Below are 15303 nucleotides of genomic sequence, written 5' to 3'. Positions count from 1 at the left end.
AAGGACCAGGGGCTCTGCCTCCCTTCAGCCTGGCTATAAAGGGTAGCCCAGGGTCTCCGTCCGGTCCAGACCCTGTTACTTGACTTGAGGATAACATGGCCACCACTACCAGCATCCGGCAGTTTTCAACCTCCGGCTCCATTAAGGGCCTTTGTGCTCCTGGTGGAGGCATCTCCCGAATGTCCTCTGTCCGTGTTGGGGGTGCCTGCCGGGCTCCCAGCCTCTTGGGAGGTGGCAGCTGTGGCAATATGTCGGTCACATCCTCCCGCTTCTCGGCGGGCCTGGGAGGCGGCTACGGTGGCGGCTACACCTGCAGCCTGGGTGGGGGCTTCGGCTCCAGTTTTGGTGTGTCGGATGCCCTTCTAGGGGGCGGCGAGAAGGAGACCATGCAGAATCTCAACGACCGGCTGGCCACCTACTTGGACAGAGTGCGTGCCCTGGAGGAGGCCAACACTGACCTGGAGGTGAAGATCCGTGAGTGGTACAAGAAGCAGGGCCCAGGCCCGGCTCGTGACTACAGCCCCTATTTCAAGACCATAGAGGACCTGAGGAACAAGGTGGGTAGCCCCTTACCTACCTTCTGCTGCCTTCCCAAACTCCATCCCCACAGCTGAAGACCTCCTCCCTCTCTGTCATGGGCATCCATCCTTTGGCTCTTCATCTCTCCCTTTCTCACATCTCTGGAATAACCCTGAGCCTGAGGGGGGGTATCCTGGGCTGTGCCATCTTTGGGAACTCTCCAAGAAGATGGAGAAGGACTTGTGTCTTCCCAGGGAGTTTATTGGGGGGTGTGTGGGGGGGGTGCTGGGCGATAGAGGAAGGCTGGCAGAGCTTCAGGACCATGAAGGCGGCCGTGGGCGTTGCAGGTGTGGAGAGTAGCCTGGTAAAGGGTCTGGGAGGTGGGTGGTGTCAGGTATGGACGCCGCGACATGAGACCGGGCATCATCATCTTTCTCCTGGGGCTGCTCTCCTGCAGCCTCACTTTTCTCCAGGTAGCCCCCGCTTGGTGGATCGCACTTGTCCTCTATCCCAGGATCTTGGTGTTGCTGTCAACACTTTGCTGTTCAGTCTATGCCCTGCTTCTTGTGCGGACTTCAGAGTCTGTGTGTTCTCAAGGCTGCCTTAGTTGTGGGTCTCCCTTCCTCTGTGGCGGCTCCTCTGGGGGTTCTGCTTTTTCAACTCTGGAAGCTAGCCTGACAGAGGAGACTCTCCTGTTGGCCTCTTACATACTTTCTTGATCTCTAAGAAAATAGCTCTAGTGTCTGTAAATGTGGCCGCTCAGGTCTTAGCACAAACTTGCTCTGGGACGGTTTGGGCACTGAGCCCTAGTGGAAAACAGGGGTTGAGGATCACGGAGAGACAGGCTGGCCCCAGACTGGTCCCAGGAAGCTGTGAGGCCACCCTGAATTCTGAGGTAGAGAGCCAGCCCTAAGGCAGCCCAGCGAGGGGCTTCCGTCAGCTCCTGCCCCGGGGTCTTCCACCTAGCAGGGCATTTCTATAATCTCCTTGGAAGCAGAGTTCCTGGCTGTGCCAGATCAGATACCAGGCTTTGTTGGGGCAGCGGGGAACCCAGGGGAGTCCTGGTGAGTCAGTGCTCTGCACTTTGGCTTAGTCAGCACCTCACCATCATCCTCAGAGCCGAGTCCCCCACCCCACCCCCCATCCCTCAGTTTCTATACCCTACCCTCAACATTCTGGTTAGGCTTCCCGGGCACACTGTATACCAGGTACCTGGGTACAGGGACATCCAGGTCTCTGCAGGCTACAGATGATAAAGTTGAAGAAAGGAAGCAAGTCCGCCCCTAGGCTCAGCCTGACTGCATGGAGCTTAGGGCCTGGAGTCGGGTCTTGGGGGTGGAGGACTGAGGTGGCTGCAGATACGGGATGGTTCCCAGGGGGACATTTTCCTCTTGGGTCAACCTTAAACCAGGACAATCTCTACCTAGCTCCTGCCACCAGGTGAGTTTTTCTTCTGTACTTCTCTCTCCCCGCCCCCCTCCAAACCCAAGACTTGTTTGGGACCAGCCTGAGGCATTTCCAACAGTTTGGACTGCCCTGGCTTTGAGCAGGGGCCGGTCATAACCTCTTCAATCAATTAATTAGTCACATAATTAGACAAATACACCCTGGGGCCTGACTCTGGGCCAGGCACCGTGCCCAGGCCTGGGGAATCTAAAGAGAACCAGACAGGTATGGCCTCGTTTTCCAGGCTGCTCTGAGTCCACTTGGGGTGGGGGTGGGGTGGGGGTGGGGCTAACAAAAAATGTGGTGGAAACTGGGATAAGGTTGTCCCAGAGGTGGAGATGAGGTAGCGGATGTGCTATAGGGGAGACTGCAGGGAGATGCAGGGGTGGGGAGTAGCTGAAGGAGTTGCAGGGCTTTTTGGAGCACGTAGGGGTGAGCCTGGAGGTGAATTTAATTAAGAATAAGGCCCAGGCAGCTTACATACTATGATAACAAATGAATGTCACTGAGTCATGTCCCATTGCTCTAAGAGCACTTGGGGGCTTGGCAGCTCCTGAAACAACAGTTGGGTGCTCAGAGGAGGAAGCCACAGGGACACTTGTCACCCTTCCTCTGCAAGGCCGCATCCAAGCAGGGTACAGCAGAGCCTTCTGGAGGGGGGGGGGCGCTCTGTGGTGGGTGCTTGCTCATAGTGCTCACAATCACCCCCAGATCCTGGCAGCCACAATCGACAACGCCAGCATCGTGCTACAGATCGATAATGCTCGCCTGGCGGCTGATGACTTCCGCACCAAGTGAGTCTGTGCCTACAGGCTGCCCCGGGGAGCTGGTGGTGGGCTCTCGCTCTGCACACACACAGCACAAACACGGTGTATGGACCATGCCCCCTACCTCCAACCCTGCAGGTACGAGACAGAGCTGAACCTTCGCATGAGCGTGGAAGCCGACATCAATGGGCTGCGCAGGGTGCTGGACGAGCTGACTCTGGCCAGAGCTGACCTGGAGATGCAGATCGAGAGCCTCAAGGAGGAGCTGGCCTACCTGAAGAAGAATCATGAGGAGGTGGGGCCATCTTAGGAGACGTTAGAGAAGCCTGCTGTGGCACTGGGAACCACTAGGTCTGTGGACTTAGTCCAGTCTTCATCACCAGTGGGTTCCCGGTCTGGTGCTGACCCTCAGTGAGCCTTGAATGAAGCTGGAGGCCCCTCCTCCCAAGAGACTTCCGCTCATCCCTGCAGGCTTGGCTGACTGGGCAGAGACAGTTAACTCACTAATGAGTGAATCAGGCTAACACATAGTGCTAATTATTGTAATTAATTGCAACAAGGCGCGTTTTGCCCAGCATTACAACTGCTGATACTTCCACTGACACTGAAAACATGGCTGGGAGAAGGAGGCTCTTGCCTTTTTGGCAGCAAAGAGATGGAGGCTCAGAGAAGGTCACAGACATGTGCAGCACTGCACAGTGACCCGATATCCGTTCTCACGCACGTCTGACTCCACCTCTCTGCTACTCCCCATCTCCCCATTGCTTTCTCTAGAGACTTCTGAGTTTCTATGTCCCCAGAGTGCAGCCCAAGGGTGGAGGCCTAAGAGCCCACTTGGGACTCAAGCAGCCTTGTCATCCTGCCTTTGTGGCTTCCTTCCCGGCTCAGCACCCAGGGCACCCAGAAAGTGTTTCTTTGAACTTTGAGGCCAAGTGCTTAACTCCCTCTCCCCACCAGACCAGCATTGCTTAACAGGGTCTGGCTTGGAAGGACGCTACCATAGGGTGGCTAGCTCCGTGCTTATGCTATAGGGCTGATGGCTAAGGGGCAAGGCCACGGGGTCAGGAAGCAGGGCGAGGTTGTCTTCGCTTTCCGTCCCCTTCCCTGGAGAACTGTCGGCTTTCTCTTATTTCACACACACTGGAAAGTAGGCGGCAGGCATGCTTGCGTCAGGGTGCGTGTTGAGGGAGACTGATGGAATCCGTAGCCCACTGGGTATGAGGCATGTCATCTGGCTGCAGCTTTACATGGCCGTCCGTCTGTTCCCTGAGGACCAGGATCTTTCCCCATAATGGCTTCAGGTGATCTCCTGTTGTCCTCTCTGCCCAGGAAATGAATGCCCTTCGTGGCCAGTCGGGCGGGGATGTCAGCGTGGAGATGGACGCAGCCCCCGGGGTGGACCTGAGCCGCATCCTGAATGAGATGCGAGATCAGTATGAGAAGATGGCGGAGAAGAACCGCAAGGATGCCGAGGAGTGGTTCTTCACCAAGGTGGGTGGCAGGGTGGGGCAGGAGTGCTTCCGGGTGGTTACCGTTCATGACACCTGCTGGCATGGCTGGGGTCACTCTCAGACTCCTTGGAAACCACTCAGACCAGTGCTCAGGCCTTAAAGTAAATGTGAGGCCCGGAGAAGCTCCGACACTCAAGGCTTTCCCCTGCTGTGGCTGTGGCTGTGGCCTGGGGAACGGATCCAGGCCACCCATCCTGCCTCAAGCTCCACCCACCACAGGTGTTTGCTGCACGTGTGTTTGTTTGGATATGTAGGTCGTGTCTTGGATAAACACCTACTGAGTGAACATCTGTGGGTTCTGGGGACAGTCACTAGCACACCAACAATCTCTGGTGCCTGCTTTGAGGTGTTGTAGTTCAGCAAGGGCCCCTGGCAGGCGCTAAGGGACCTACATGCGTTCCTTGTGGGGCACAGAGGGCCTCTGGGTGCAGGTGACTATGAGCTCCTCTGAGGCCAGGGAGGGGTAGCTCTGGGAATAGGGCTTAGGGATAGCTTCCATCCTCCATCTCCCCTCTGAAAGCCTCCTTTAGCCTCTGTGTCCCCCCTGCCTTCCAGACGGAGGAGCTGAACCGTGAAGTGGCCACCAACACGGAGGCCCTGCAGAGCAGCCGAACGGAGATCAGCGAGCTCCGCCGCTCCGTGCAGAACCTGGAGATCGAGCTGCAGTCCCAGCTCAGCATGGTGGGCCACTGTCCCTGTCCTGTCTGGTTCTTGTCACTTCTGTTGAGCCCTGCCACACTGAACCCCCACTGAGGGAGCCAGAAGCAACCTATTCCTGCCACACTGAACCCCCACTGGGAGAGCCAGAAGCAACCTATTCTGCCCATCCCGTGGGTCTCTCTTCTGTCCTAGTTACTTTCCAGCGGTCGTGGAAATGCATAGAAGTCACCTAGGTGGGACCGCTCTCTAGGTGTCTCGTGTGGGGAAGGGTCCAACTCTTGTCTGTCCTCACTGTCTGCCTGTCCCTTGGGCCACAGAAAGCATCCCTGGAGAACAGTCTGGCAGAGACAGAGGCGCGCTACGGGGCCCAGCTGGCGCAGCTGCAGGGCCTCATTAGCAGCGTGGAGCAGCAGCTGTGCGAGCTGCGCTGTGACATGGAAAGGCAGAACCAGGAGTACCAGGTGCTGCTGGACGTGAAGACGCGGCTGGAGCAGGAGATCGCCACCTACCGCCGTCTGCTGGAGGGCGAGGATGCCCAGTGAGTGGGGGATGGGGTGGGGGTAGGGGTGGGGTTAGGGGGACGATGGGGGGGGGGGAGCCGAATCTAGGCACCTGGCAGGCCGGGATGGACACTACTTTATCCAGGGAGTGTCAACAGTTAGATATCAGTGTGGAGGTGTATGGGGGTGAAGCGGAAAGGGCGCGCGCGCGCGCGCGGGCCTGGCTCTGAGGGTTGTCATGGGCGCCATCTGAAAGCGTGTAAGCAAGGTCTTGTGGGCCGAGGGGAGCCACGGAGTGACATGGAGCAGAAGGCTGGTCGTCTAGATCTAGATCTTTGGGAATATTCGCTTTGGCTACAGAGGGAAACATGGGCCAATGTGGAAGTGGACGGAGAGGGAATGACATCAGGAGGCTGGAACAGGGACTCTGGCCAGCTGACAGTTTTCCAGAGCTAGGGGTGGGTTGCGTGGACAGAAGAGAGGGGGCCTCCTAAAGGTAGCGAGGTGGGGCGGCTGAGTGCGTGTGTGAGCATGGCTCACCGCTGATCCTCAATAAACGCCGAGGGGGGATACGTGGAGGGGTGGGGTAACAATGACTCCGCGTTTCTGGTTTGGATGATGATGGTCTGCTGTGATTGGTGACATCATTAACCAGGACAAGGTAAGGTACAGGGCAGGTGACACTTTGATTTGGAGCTGGGAACGTTGATCAAAGTCTCCATGGGGAGCCAAGAGTGCCCTGGGGTCTTGTGCTTAGCTGCACAGTCTAGCCTTTGCTTCCAGTAATAGTGAGTTTTGTCTACAGTCTAATCGGTGTCTCTTGTTTTAAAGAAAGGAGTCATATTGGGCCCCTCAGGATATGGAAAATCCACTTGTGCAGTGTCACCTTGTAAATCCTGGTTTAGTAGCCACAACGTAGCCACAACAACACGCCCTTGGCTATTTCTTTCCTCCCCCCTGTTTTGAGGAGCCTGTGCCATTTGATCTTTGATTCGTTCGCTGTGAACTCCTTGCTACGATCTCCCAATTTGTAGGATCTCTCTTACTCTTTTGGGGGCACACCGCAGCAGTGCTCCCAGGGCCTTGTGGCTTGTGACACCCCTGGACTGACAGGTTTCCTTCTCCATGCAGCCTGGCTACTCAATACTCCTCATCCCTGACCTCGCAGCCCTCCCGAGAAGGTAAGGCTCTATCCCGTCCTGCCTAACGGAACATTGGGGGAGATTAGCGGTGCTACAGGCCGGGTGGCAGGTTGGGTAGGGGCTCCTGCCTGAGGCTTCCTATGCCCCCTCCTCTGCCATCTGTAGCCATGATGACCAGCCGCCAGGTGCGCACCATCGTGGAAGAAGTCCAGGATGGCAAGGTGGTCTCTTCCCGAGAGCAGGTGCATCGCTCCACCCACTGAGGTCCCTTTCTGCACGGTGATGGACCGGCCTCAGGGGCGTAGGCTGAAGCTCCTTGCATCAACTGCCATGCCTGAGCTCCCGCGAGCTACCTGTTACCTTCTGGGTCTGCTTTGTGCTGCCCCTTACAGAGGGGCCTCTTGGGTTTTCCTGAGGCACTGCTAATAAAGCTTTGAAGAAGTCTGGTCCTTGAACTTGTCATTTGTCTGGTCGTTGGCTCGGGTAGCGTGGGCTGAGAGAGGCTGGGGAGGGCTCACTTAAGCGTCTGGTATCGCTTGTCTTCTGCCTACTTGCTCTGCCCACTCCATCTAGGCCCGGGCTGCCTTTGGAAGTCAAGAGGGAAGGAGGCAGAGGACTGAGGGTGGAGGTATGGAACATCCTATTTCTAAGAATCTGCCTCTGGGGCTGTCTCCTGGGAGGACCTGCAGCTGTGCTGGGCCCCACACCTGCCGGAGAACACCTGCATTAAAACAAAGGGACAGGGGTCTGTCTGGGGAAGGTGACTTTCTTGGAGTGGTCGAGGGCCTTGATGGATGAGGGGGTGGCAGCCTGGCAGTCTCAAAGCCAGCCCGAGAAGCCAGACCGGCTCTACCTGGCTCCCTGGGGGTGTGTGTGTGGGGTGGGGCGGCTGTGTTTGTGAGTGTGGGGGGCGTCCTGTTTGCTTTGGTGGCTTGGCAGCTCCTGGGCTATTGGGGAAATCTCCCAGCTGCTGATGGGGGCTGTCTAGACCTGTCTAGGAGGAGGAACCTATCTGCAGTCTGAGACAAGATCACATTCGCCCAGCAGGCCTCCCAGGACCCTGGGACCTAGGGCTGGGCTTAGGACGGTAGGTGGGGCTAAGTGGATCTATGGGGTGGGGCCTATGGCCCACCCTGGGGAACCAGTTATGGTCTTTGTCCTGGGGAACCTGGCAGAGGTGGGGTGGGGTGAGATTAACAAGGGATATCATTTAGTTTTTTTTTTCTCCTGGCTGTGACCCGAGCTGTCCCATCCTCTTCTGAGGTCTCTCAGGATACAGAAGAGGGTAAGGAATATGGAAGGAAACAATCCCTTCGTGGTCCCCACAGACCCCCTTTTAATAAGGCACCCTTCCCACACAGAGCTCTGCTTTCTTCTGAACTTTAGCCGAACTCTTTTCTGCCCACCTAGTCCTGGAAGCTGTACTGGGAGGAAGGAAGTAGGGAAAGTTCTAGAAGGGAACTCTGGGCTTCTTAGGGGATCCAGGGATGGGGACAGTTTCAGAAAACTGGCCAGGGGGAGCCCCCATGCCAGGATGTGTCCCTAAGTGTTGGGGCTGCTTTACAGGGGTGACTCTTGGGTTGGGGGTGTTGTAGCTGAGTGAAGAGCCAGGATGCACTGTGCCGGCCCGCCCACCGCTGGAGTGAACTGGGCCTGTTTGGACACTGCATTCCTTGCTAAGCCCCGGCTTCCTGCCTGGGTTGGTAACTAGGGGCTTTGAGGTAGTTTCTGTGTTGTGTGGTGGGGCCTGGTGGGTTTAGACCCAGATTTCAAGTCAGGATGGGTAGGTATAGTCTTTCTGACTCCCCAGTTCCCGGACTCAGGCTTTTTTTCTTACATGTGTGGGATGGCCCGTTGACAAGGGAAGCCAACTCGGATTAGGGGGTGCCTGACTCCCCGCCTCATTTCCCCATCAAGGGTGGCAGCTGCCTGGGAGGGCTTGAGTGGAGATGACGTCGCCAGTTCCTCATGTCCGTATTAGGTCATGGGAAATCGTAGCTGGAGGGCCTGCCTGAATCACAGGTGACAGGCCTGAGACCAGAGACAGACAGATACACATACACACACCATCATGTCACCTGGTACAGGGTTTGGTGAAATGAGGCAGAGCCCCAGTGGTGGGAGGGGAGGGGGCCCGTAGCCACCTGGGAACTGGCTGGTGGCCAGAGGTGATGAAAGCCCAGGGGAATGGAAAGAGCAGAGAGCCTGTTGTAATCGCTACGCCCACTGGCTGCTCTATAAAAGAAGCGGGCGAGCCCCAGCGCAGCACGCACCTTGGCGCCTCTCTTCCTCCCAAGCCCTCCAGCTCCACATCCGTTGCCCGCTGCCACCACCATGACCACCACCATCCGCCAATTCACCTCCTCCAGCTCCATCAAGGGCTCCTCTGGCCTGGGTGGCGGCTCATCTCGTACTTCCTGCCGACTGTCTGGCAGCCTGGGTCCAGGCTCCTGCAGGCTGGGGTCAGCTAGTGGCCTGGGCAGTACCCTTGGGGGTAACAATTACTCCAGCTGCTATAGCTTTGGCACTAGCAGTGGCTATGGAGGCAGCTTTGGGGGTGTTGATGGGCTGCTGGCTGGAGGGGAGAAGGCGACCATGCAGAACCTCAACGACCGGCTGGCCACCTACCTGGACAAGGTGCGCGCCCTGGAGGAGGCCAACACGGAGCTGGAGGTGAAGATCCGGGACTGGTACCAGAAGCAGGCCCCAGGGCCAGCCCGTGACTACAGCCCTTACTATCAGACCATCGAGGATTTGAAGAATAAGGTAGGACCGCTGGCAAGAGGAGCATAAACCATCTACCTTTGGCCTTCATCAAGGCCTGTAGTCAACTAGGGCTGCCACGGAGCAACTGGGACCCTAGCTTGGCTTTCAGGAGCTTGTTTGACTAAAACCCTCCCTTTGTGAGGCCAACTGACTCGGCCAGGAACGAGCTGGCATCATGGGGCTCCTTTGCAGTGCCTGTTTCCTTCTGGGGCTGCCCTCGTGCCATTGATGTCTAGATCACGAGGGTATAGGCAGAGGGCTGGTTCCAGAGGGTGGAGCCGGGTTTGTGAGTGTCCCAGTAAGACGAGGGATGGGGATTTGGGTGGTAGGCTCCATAGCAACCCTCAGAGAGGAAGTGGGAGGGGGTGGGGCAGGAGACTCTCATGGGGATGTTCTAGGGGATTTTTCTTTTCTGGTTTGCTTGGTTTTCCTTTTGTCCCTCAAGATGGTGGCTCAGCCATCTCCAAGGTGGGGTTGAGGACCAGAGCCCAGATTTACCAGGGGTGGTGATTTGTGGGATTCTTACTTACTGGCTATTGCTTCTCTAGCCATCTTTTTTTTTGGGGGGGGGAGATTCCAGTCATGCCTTCTGGGGTATAGAAAAACCAAGGGGTTCCTCACAGCCTCTCCAGGATTTCTGGAGTTCAGGGACTGCCTCTGCCCTGAGAATATTCTGGCATTCTCTAGCTCCCTGCCCCTCCCGGCCTGAGGCCTCCTCAGCTCTGAGGCTGAGCCTGGTACAAGGAGGGGTCTGCACAAGCAGGCAAGCAGTAGGGTCGGGTTTCAAGTCCCAGCTCAATGGACTTTCCCGTTTCCCACCTCTGCCAACAAGGACAACACTGGGTAGGGAGTGGCTGGCAGGAAGAGGACTTTTCTCCGAAGGCAGTGAACCCCAGCCGCCAGCCAGGAAGTCTGGCTCAGAACGTGAGCCTGGGTTGAGCCACCCTAAACTTAATGACCTAATGGTTTGCCACCTCCCCCAGATCCTTGTGGCCACTGTGGACAATGCCAGCATCCTCCTGCAGATTGATAATGCTCGTCTGGCAGCTGATGACTTCCGTACCAAGTGAGTCCCAGCCAGAGGGTTACAAGTTGAGGGCGTGCGGGGAGAGGGGGGGCGCTCCCTCAGGGCACCTGTCCTCACCCTATGACTTCCCAGAAGACAAGGGCAACAGGTTCTGGGAGCTCTGAGCTGAGCCCTTAGTTGGATGAGCAAAGGCAGCAACTTCTCAAGGGGGATGGGGGAGGAGGAGGCAGAGGAGGAGACAGGAAGGCAGGAAGCACAGGGTCGTGCCCTCCCTGGGCTCAGCGTTGCAACTCGCTTCCATTCCACCCTCTAATTCTCTTCTGTATGTCTGGCAAAGGGAAGGCAGGGATGACACCAGGACACGAACCTGTGTGTTAGAGCAGCTTGGCCTGAGGTCTCTGGTTTTCACTGCAGGTTTGAGACGGAGCAGGCCCTGCGCATGAGCGTGGAGGCCGACATCAACGGCCTGCGCCGGGTGCTGGATGAGCTGACCCTGGCCAGAGCTGACCTGGAGATGCAGATCGAGAATCTCAAGGAGGAGCTGGCTTACCTGAAGAAGAACCACGAGGAGGTGTGGTGGTGGTGGTGGTGGGGACAGGGTCAGGAGGTCAAAGAAGATGAGGAGTAGGTGGCTGAGCCCTGGGGCTGGGCTGCGGTTGAGAGCGTGGGAGAGAGGGCTTGTTGAATTTAGTCATCCGATAGGGCTGCCCTTTCTGTATAGGTCTCGTTCCTGTGGTCCAGGGCTTTTATGCGTCCCTGAATCTTAGGGACCTGCTGGGCCTCATAGAGGACTTCTCTCCTGCCCCTACCTCCCTCACAGTGACAGCAGAGGAGGCAGATGTTCAAATGCTTGCTTTAGTTCCAACTCTTAGGTCTGGACTCCACACAGGCATTTGGAGATTGGAAGGGAAGTTTTTTTTTGGGGGGGGGGAGGCATGGGTCTGGAATCAGATGTGTCTGGGGAACCTTTCTTCTAATGAGGGAGGCAGGGTCTGATGGTAGGGGTAGAGTCCATACAGAACAAACAAACAAACAAACAAACAAACAAACAAAGTCCATAAGAGGGTCAGAGGAAGAGGCTGGGCAAATCAAAAGACCTTTGGGAAAGGGTAGGGGGCATCATACCTAGCTGTGGGCTAGGGAAGGCTTGGGAATGTAGAGCCAACGCTGGCCCAGGTGACCACATCTTTATTCTCTCTTCTTATAGGAGATGAATGCGCTGAGAGGCCAGGTGGGCGGTGAAATCAATGTGGAGATGGACGCCGCTCCTGGCGTGGACCTGAGCCGCATCCTGTCAGAGATGCGTGATCAGTATGAGAAGATGGCAGAGAAGAACCGCAAGGATGCCGAAGACTGGTTCTTCAGCAAGGTGAGAGCAGCTGTCGTACATGGAAGGCTGCAGGGGCCCGAGCCCCAACAGTAACCCGCCATCTTAGGGATGCCCTACCTTGTCAAACTGTGTGGACTCTACAGAGTCAGGACTGCTGATGGCATCAACAGAGCTGGTGTTAGCTAGTCAGTCATCTGGGGGATGAGCGGGAGGTGCTGCGTGGAATCAAGGGAGAGAGAGTAAAGACCCTGGGAATTTCCACCTTTTCTTTAAGAAGGCAGGAATCAGTTTTAGGACTGGGCTGCATGCCCTGGCTGGTTCTTAAATTTTCTGTTCTCTTGCCTCCTACATTTAAGTGAGCACGTTTCAGGGCTTGGGAAGTGGGGAGCTTGGGGACAAGAGGGATAAAGGCTCAGGGGAGATCAGGAAGGTGGTCATAACTAAGGGATGTAGCGTGACTAGATCCAAGGTGCCTGTCTGAGCCCTGGGCAGTGGGGACGGACCATGGAGCATCTGACTTGGGGGAAGGGTCCAGGCTCATGCTTCCTGCCCTGTGTCCTGTTTGCAGACCGAGGAGCTGAACCGCGAGGTGGCCACCAACAGCGAGCTGGTACAGAGCGGCAAGTGCGAGATCTCTGAGCTCCGGCGCACCATGCAGGCACTGGAGATCGAGCTGCAGTCCCAGCTCAGCATGGTAGGGATGCTGGCGCTTATGCACACGGGGATGGGTCCAAGCACCTGGGGGGCAGCTCTGCCCCTCTCGCTGACCATCGCCTGCTCTCCTACAGAAAGCATCCCTGGAAGGCAGCCTGGCCGAGACAGAGAACCGCTACTGCGTGCAGCTGTCTCAGATCCAGGGGCTGATCAGCAGTGTGGAGGAGCAGCTGGCTCAGCTGCGCTGTGAGATGGAGCAGCAGAACCAGGAGTACAAGATCCTGCTGGACGTGAAGACGCGCCTGGAGCAGGAGATCGCCACCTACCGCCGCCTGCTGGAGGGCGAGGATGCCCAGTGAGTAGGGGGTCCACAGGGCTAGGGCCTTAGGGGTGAGGAAGGGGCTCTTAGACCTCATTCTAATCTCTCTCTCTCTCTTTTTTTTCTCCAGCCTGACTCAGTACAAGCCAAAAGAACGTAAGTATCTTGGTGACTGAAGGCTGGGGTAGAGGGGTGCATAGGTCAGGAAAGCCACTAGCACATTGCTGGCCTAGGGTCCGTCCCTAAGGAGATTCAGGATATGATGGCTAATCCTCAGTAGGCATAGGAGGAATAAACCTGTTAGGGCTCTGAATTGATGCTTAGAAGAAAGATCAGAGAAGGAAGACTGGACTGATGAGAGAATGGAGAGAGGACTGGTTACCCTGGAGATGATAGCGTGACCAGTAGACTTCATCCTCTTTGCTCCTGGCACCCTATAGATGGGCCAGAGCTGTTTTGTCTCTGGGGACTTAAGCCTAGTGGGAGGTAGGGTCCTGGTCCCTGTGGGGCCTCTAGGTCTCAGTCTTGTGTGAGGTGAGGGATGTATGGTCTTAATTCTGGGACTTTTAGTGTAACAGAGATGATGAGGGTCTGGAGTTTGGCTTGGGTATCTCCATGTGGCAGAGGAGATGGGAACACAGTCCTAGCAGCAGACGCTGCAAATCTCACGCAGCACCCAGCCTCCATAGCCACGCTCTTGAAGGTCAGAGTGGGTCAGAACCAAATAGCCTGTCCCGGGGGTCCACAGCTCACACAGGGGTCTCAGCAGAGTACAGAGCAGAAAGGAAGCAGGAGAGAGCGGGAGAGATATACGCGCAGTGTGATGTAGTGAGGTGAGCAAAGATTGTGCATCATTTGGGAGAGGATGGGGTGGGATGCACTGGCTTCCATGCAGGGGACTGAGGGCCAAGAGTGATTTTCTTCATTTGCTCATGATCTGAAGCATCTGTTTCTTTTGCAGCCGTGACCACCCGCCAGGTGCGCACCATTGTGGAAGAGGTTCAGGATGGCAAGGTCATCTCATCCCGGGAGCAGGTCCACCAGACCACCCGCTAAGGACTCAGCTCCTTCTGGCCAGCTCCCTGAGGCTGCAGAGAGGCAACTTCCCTCTTTGCTTGGCAGCCCGTAGCCTCTCCAGCATCAGTTTCCTGCTTTGGCCTTTGCCTAGCACTTCCCTGCTCAATGCCATTAAAACTTGCTGATCTGAAGTGAACTGTGTCCTTTGTTCTGAATGCTGAAATGACCATGGTGACGATGGGTGGGTTGTGTAGGGTATTGGGGGAGGGGAGCAGTCTGTGGATACCAATCATTATTCTTGTAGAGAGATAAAGGTCATGGGTCAGCTTAGCCTGTTTTGCATCCCCTAAAGTCATCTCCCCTTGGTGGGGTGGATGGTTCAGGCTAAACCAGCCTTGGAGTAAAGTCAATGCATCAGGGGTGGCCCTAGGTAGCCTCCTCTGGTCCTGTGTGTAGTCCCGTAACCTCAGGCAGTCACAGTCTCTTCCTTCCGAACAATCTCATTTCTCATCCATAAATGGATGGGAAGATCTCAGGTGCAGGAACCTGATTCCCCAGGGATGAGTCACCCAACCCCTGACTCCACCCTGAGAGAGGAGGTGGGCCAGGATGGGGAGAGGCTCAGGTGGACTGAGGGCTCAGGCTCCTATGGGAGGCTCATGAACCCACTAGAAGGGCTTTCATCGCCATACTTTGGGGATGAGTGGGAGGGGCCCGTGCTTCTTGGAAAAGGCAGGCTCCTAGCAGGGACAGGAGGAAGAATGGACTCTTTCTTTAGTTCAGTGTCTCCTCAAGTGGTTAGTCAGCTAAGGGTTGGGGTGGCCTGGGGGCCCCGTGTAGTGCTATGACAGGGAGCATTGACCTCCTCCCGACCCCCACCTAAGTGGTTGATACCCTTGATTCCCCACCTGGAAGGAAGTTGAGGGAGGGAAGCCGATCCCTGGGAAAAGAGAAGAGGGACAGTTCCTGCCCTACCTGTACTTAGGACCCTCTGAATGCCAGACCAGATTCATTCTGGTGGCAGCTGTGAGGAACAGAGTCAGGGACACCCCTGGTACCTAGAAGTCTTCCTTTGAGTAAAATCTAGAAGCTACTGGGCAAGGTAGTTGCTTTCCTGGTTTACTTCAAAGACTGGGGATAGCAGAAGAAGTTTTAAAAAAAAAAAGGGATTCCCTGTCTAAATTCACTATAGTGATTTGATTTGGGAAGGGGGGCAGAGAATCTTGAACCAGCACCTTAAGATATCTGCTCTCTCCCAGTGCCAAGTGGTAAGAGTGGGACCTAAGGGCAAAGGCACAGGAGGGGTCAGAGTCCCAGAGAACTTATGTGGTGAGAGCTTGAGGTCAGGGGAGGCTGTCACGGGACAGCTGCGGACAGCGGCGAGGGCCCCGGCTGCTGGAGTGTGAGGACCTTGGGTGGGTCTCAGGCCCTTCCTGGACCTCAGAGGGTACGGTATGCCACGAGAGGTGAGAGAGCAGTATTAATGCTGATGTGAGGGTGTGAGTTCCTCCTTGGGCTGCAGCAGCATCCGAGGGACTCAAAGCTGCGCAGGCTCTGTGCTGATCAGCTTCCTGAGAGCAGGGTCAGCTTGGATGGGGGCAGGAGGGCAGCAGGTTCCCTCAGCCCCTGCTGTACATCCGGCCAT

The 15303-nt window shown here is 56.3% G+C and overlaps 2 protein-coding genes across 2 annotated transcripts in view; one reads left to right on the top strand and one right to left on the bottom strand.

The window, feature by feature from the left end:
• The window catches only part of GAST (gastrin), a 147634-nt gene that overhangs the window by 70206 nt on the left and 62125 nt on the right, over nt 1-15303 (bottom strand). The window lies entirely within an intron of this gene.
• LOC311579647 (uncharacterized protein) lies at nt 81-13717 on the top strand. Its single transcript, XM_084750395.1, has 17 exons — nt 81-557; nt 2677-2759; nt 2871-3027; nt 4062-4223; nt 4799-4924; nt 5221-5441; nt 6535-6584; nt 6711-6804; nt 7119-7173; nt 8790-9311; nt 10295-10377; nt 10753-10909; nt 11546-11707; nt 12237-12362; nt 12457-12677; nt 12772-12797; nt 13603-13717. Exons 1-17 carry the CDS (start codon nt 96-98, stop codon nt 13695-13697), a joined length of 2802 nt encoding a protein of 933 aa, XP_084606521.1. The 5' UTR covers nt 81-95; the 3' UTR covers nt 13698-13717.

This window comes from Acomys minous, assembly GCF_964271855.1.
Source record: "Acomys minous genome assembly, chromosome: 12".
Classification (NCBI taxonomy): domain Eukaryota; kingdom Metazoa; phylum Chordata; class Mammalia; order Rodentia; family Muridae; genus Acomys; species Acomys minous.
The sequence above is the reverse complement of the archived record's forward strand: the minus strand, read 5'-3'. Positions and strand labels throughout refer to the sequence as shown.

What these genes read in the sequence shown, in the direction of transcription:
- LOC311579647 (XM_084750395.1), top strand. Translation starts at nt 96, where the DNA reads ATGGCCACCACTACCAGCATCCGGCAGTTTTCAACCTCCGGCTCCATT. An exon ending in GCTGATGACTTCCGTACCAA is followed by an intron (nt 10,378 to 10,752) that starts GTGAGTCCCAGC and finishes TTTTCACTGCAG; the next exon opens with GTTTGAGACGGAGCAGGCCC. An exon ending in TGAAGAAGAACCACGAGGAG is followed by an intron (nt 10,910 to 11,545) that starts GTGTGGTGGTGG and finishes CTCTTCTTATAG; the next exon opens with GAGATGAATGCGCTGAGAGG.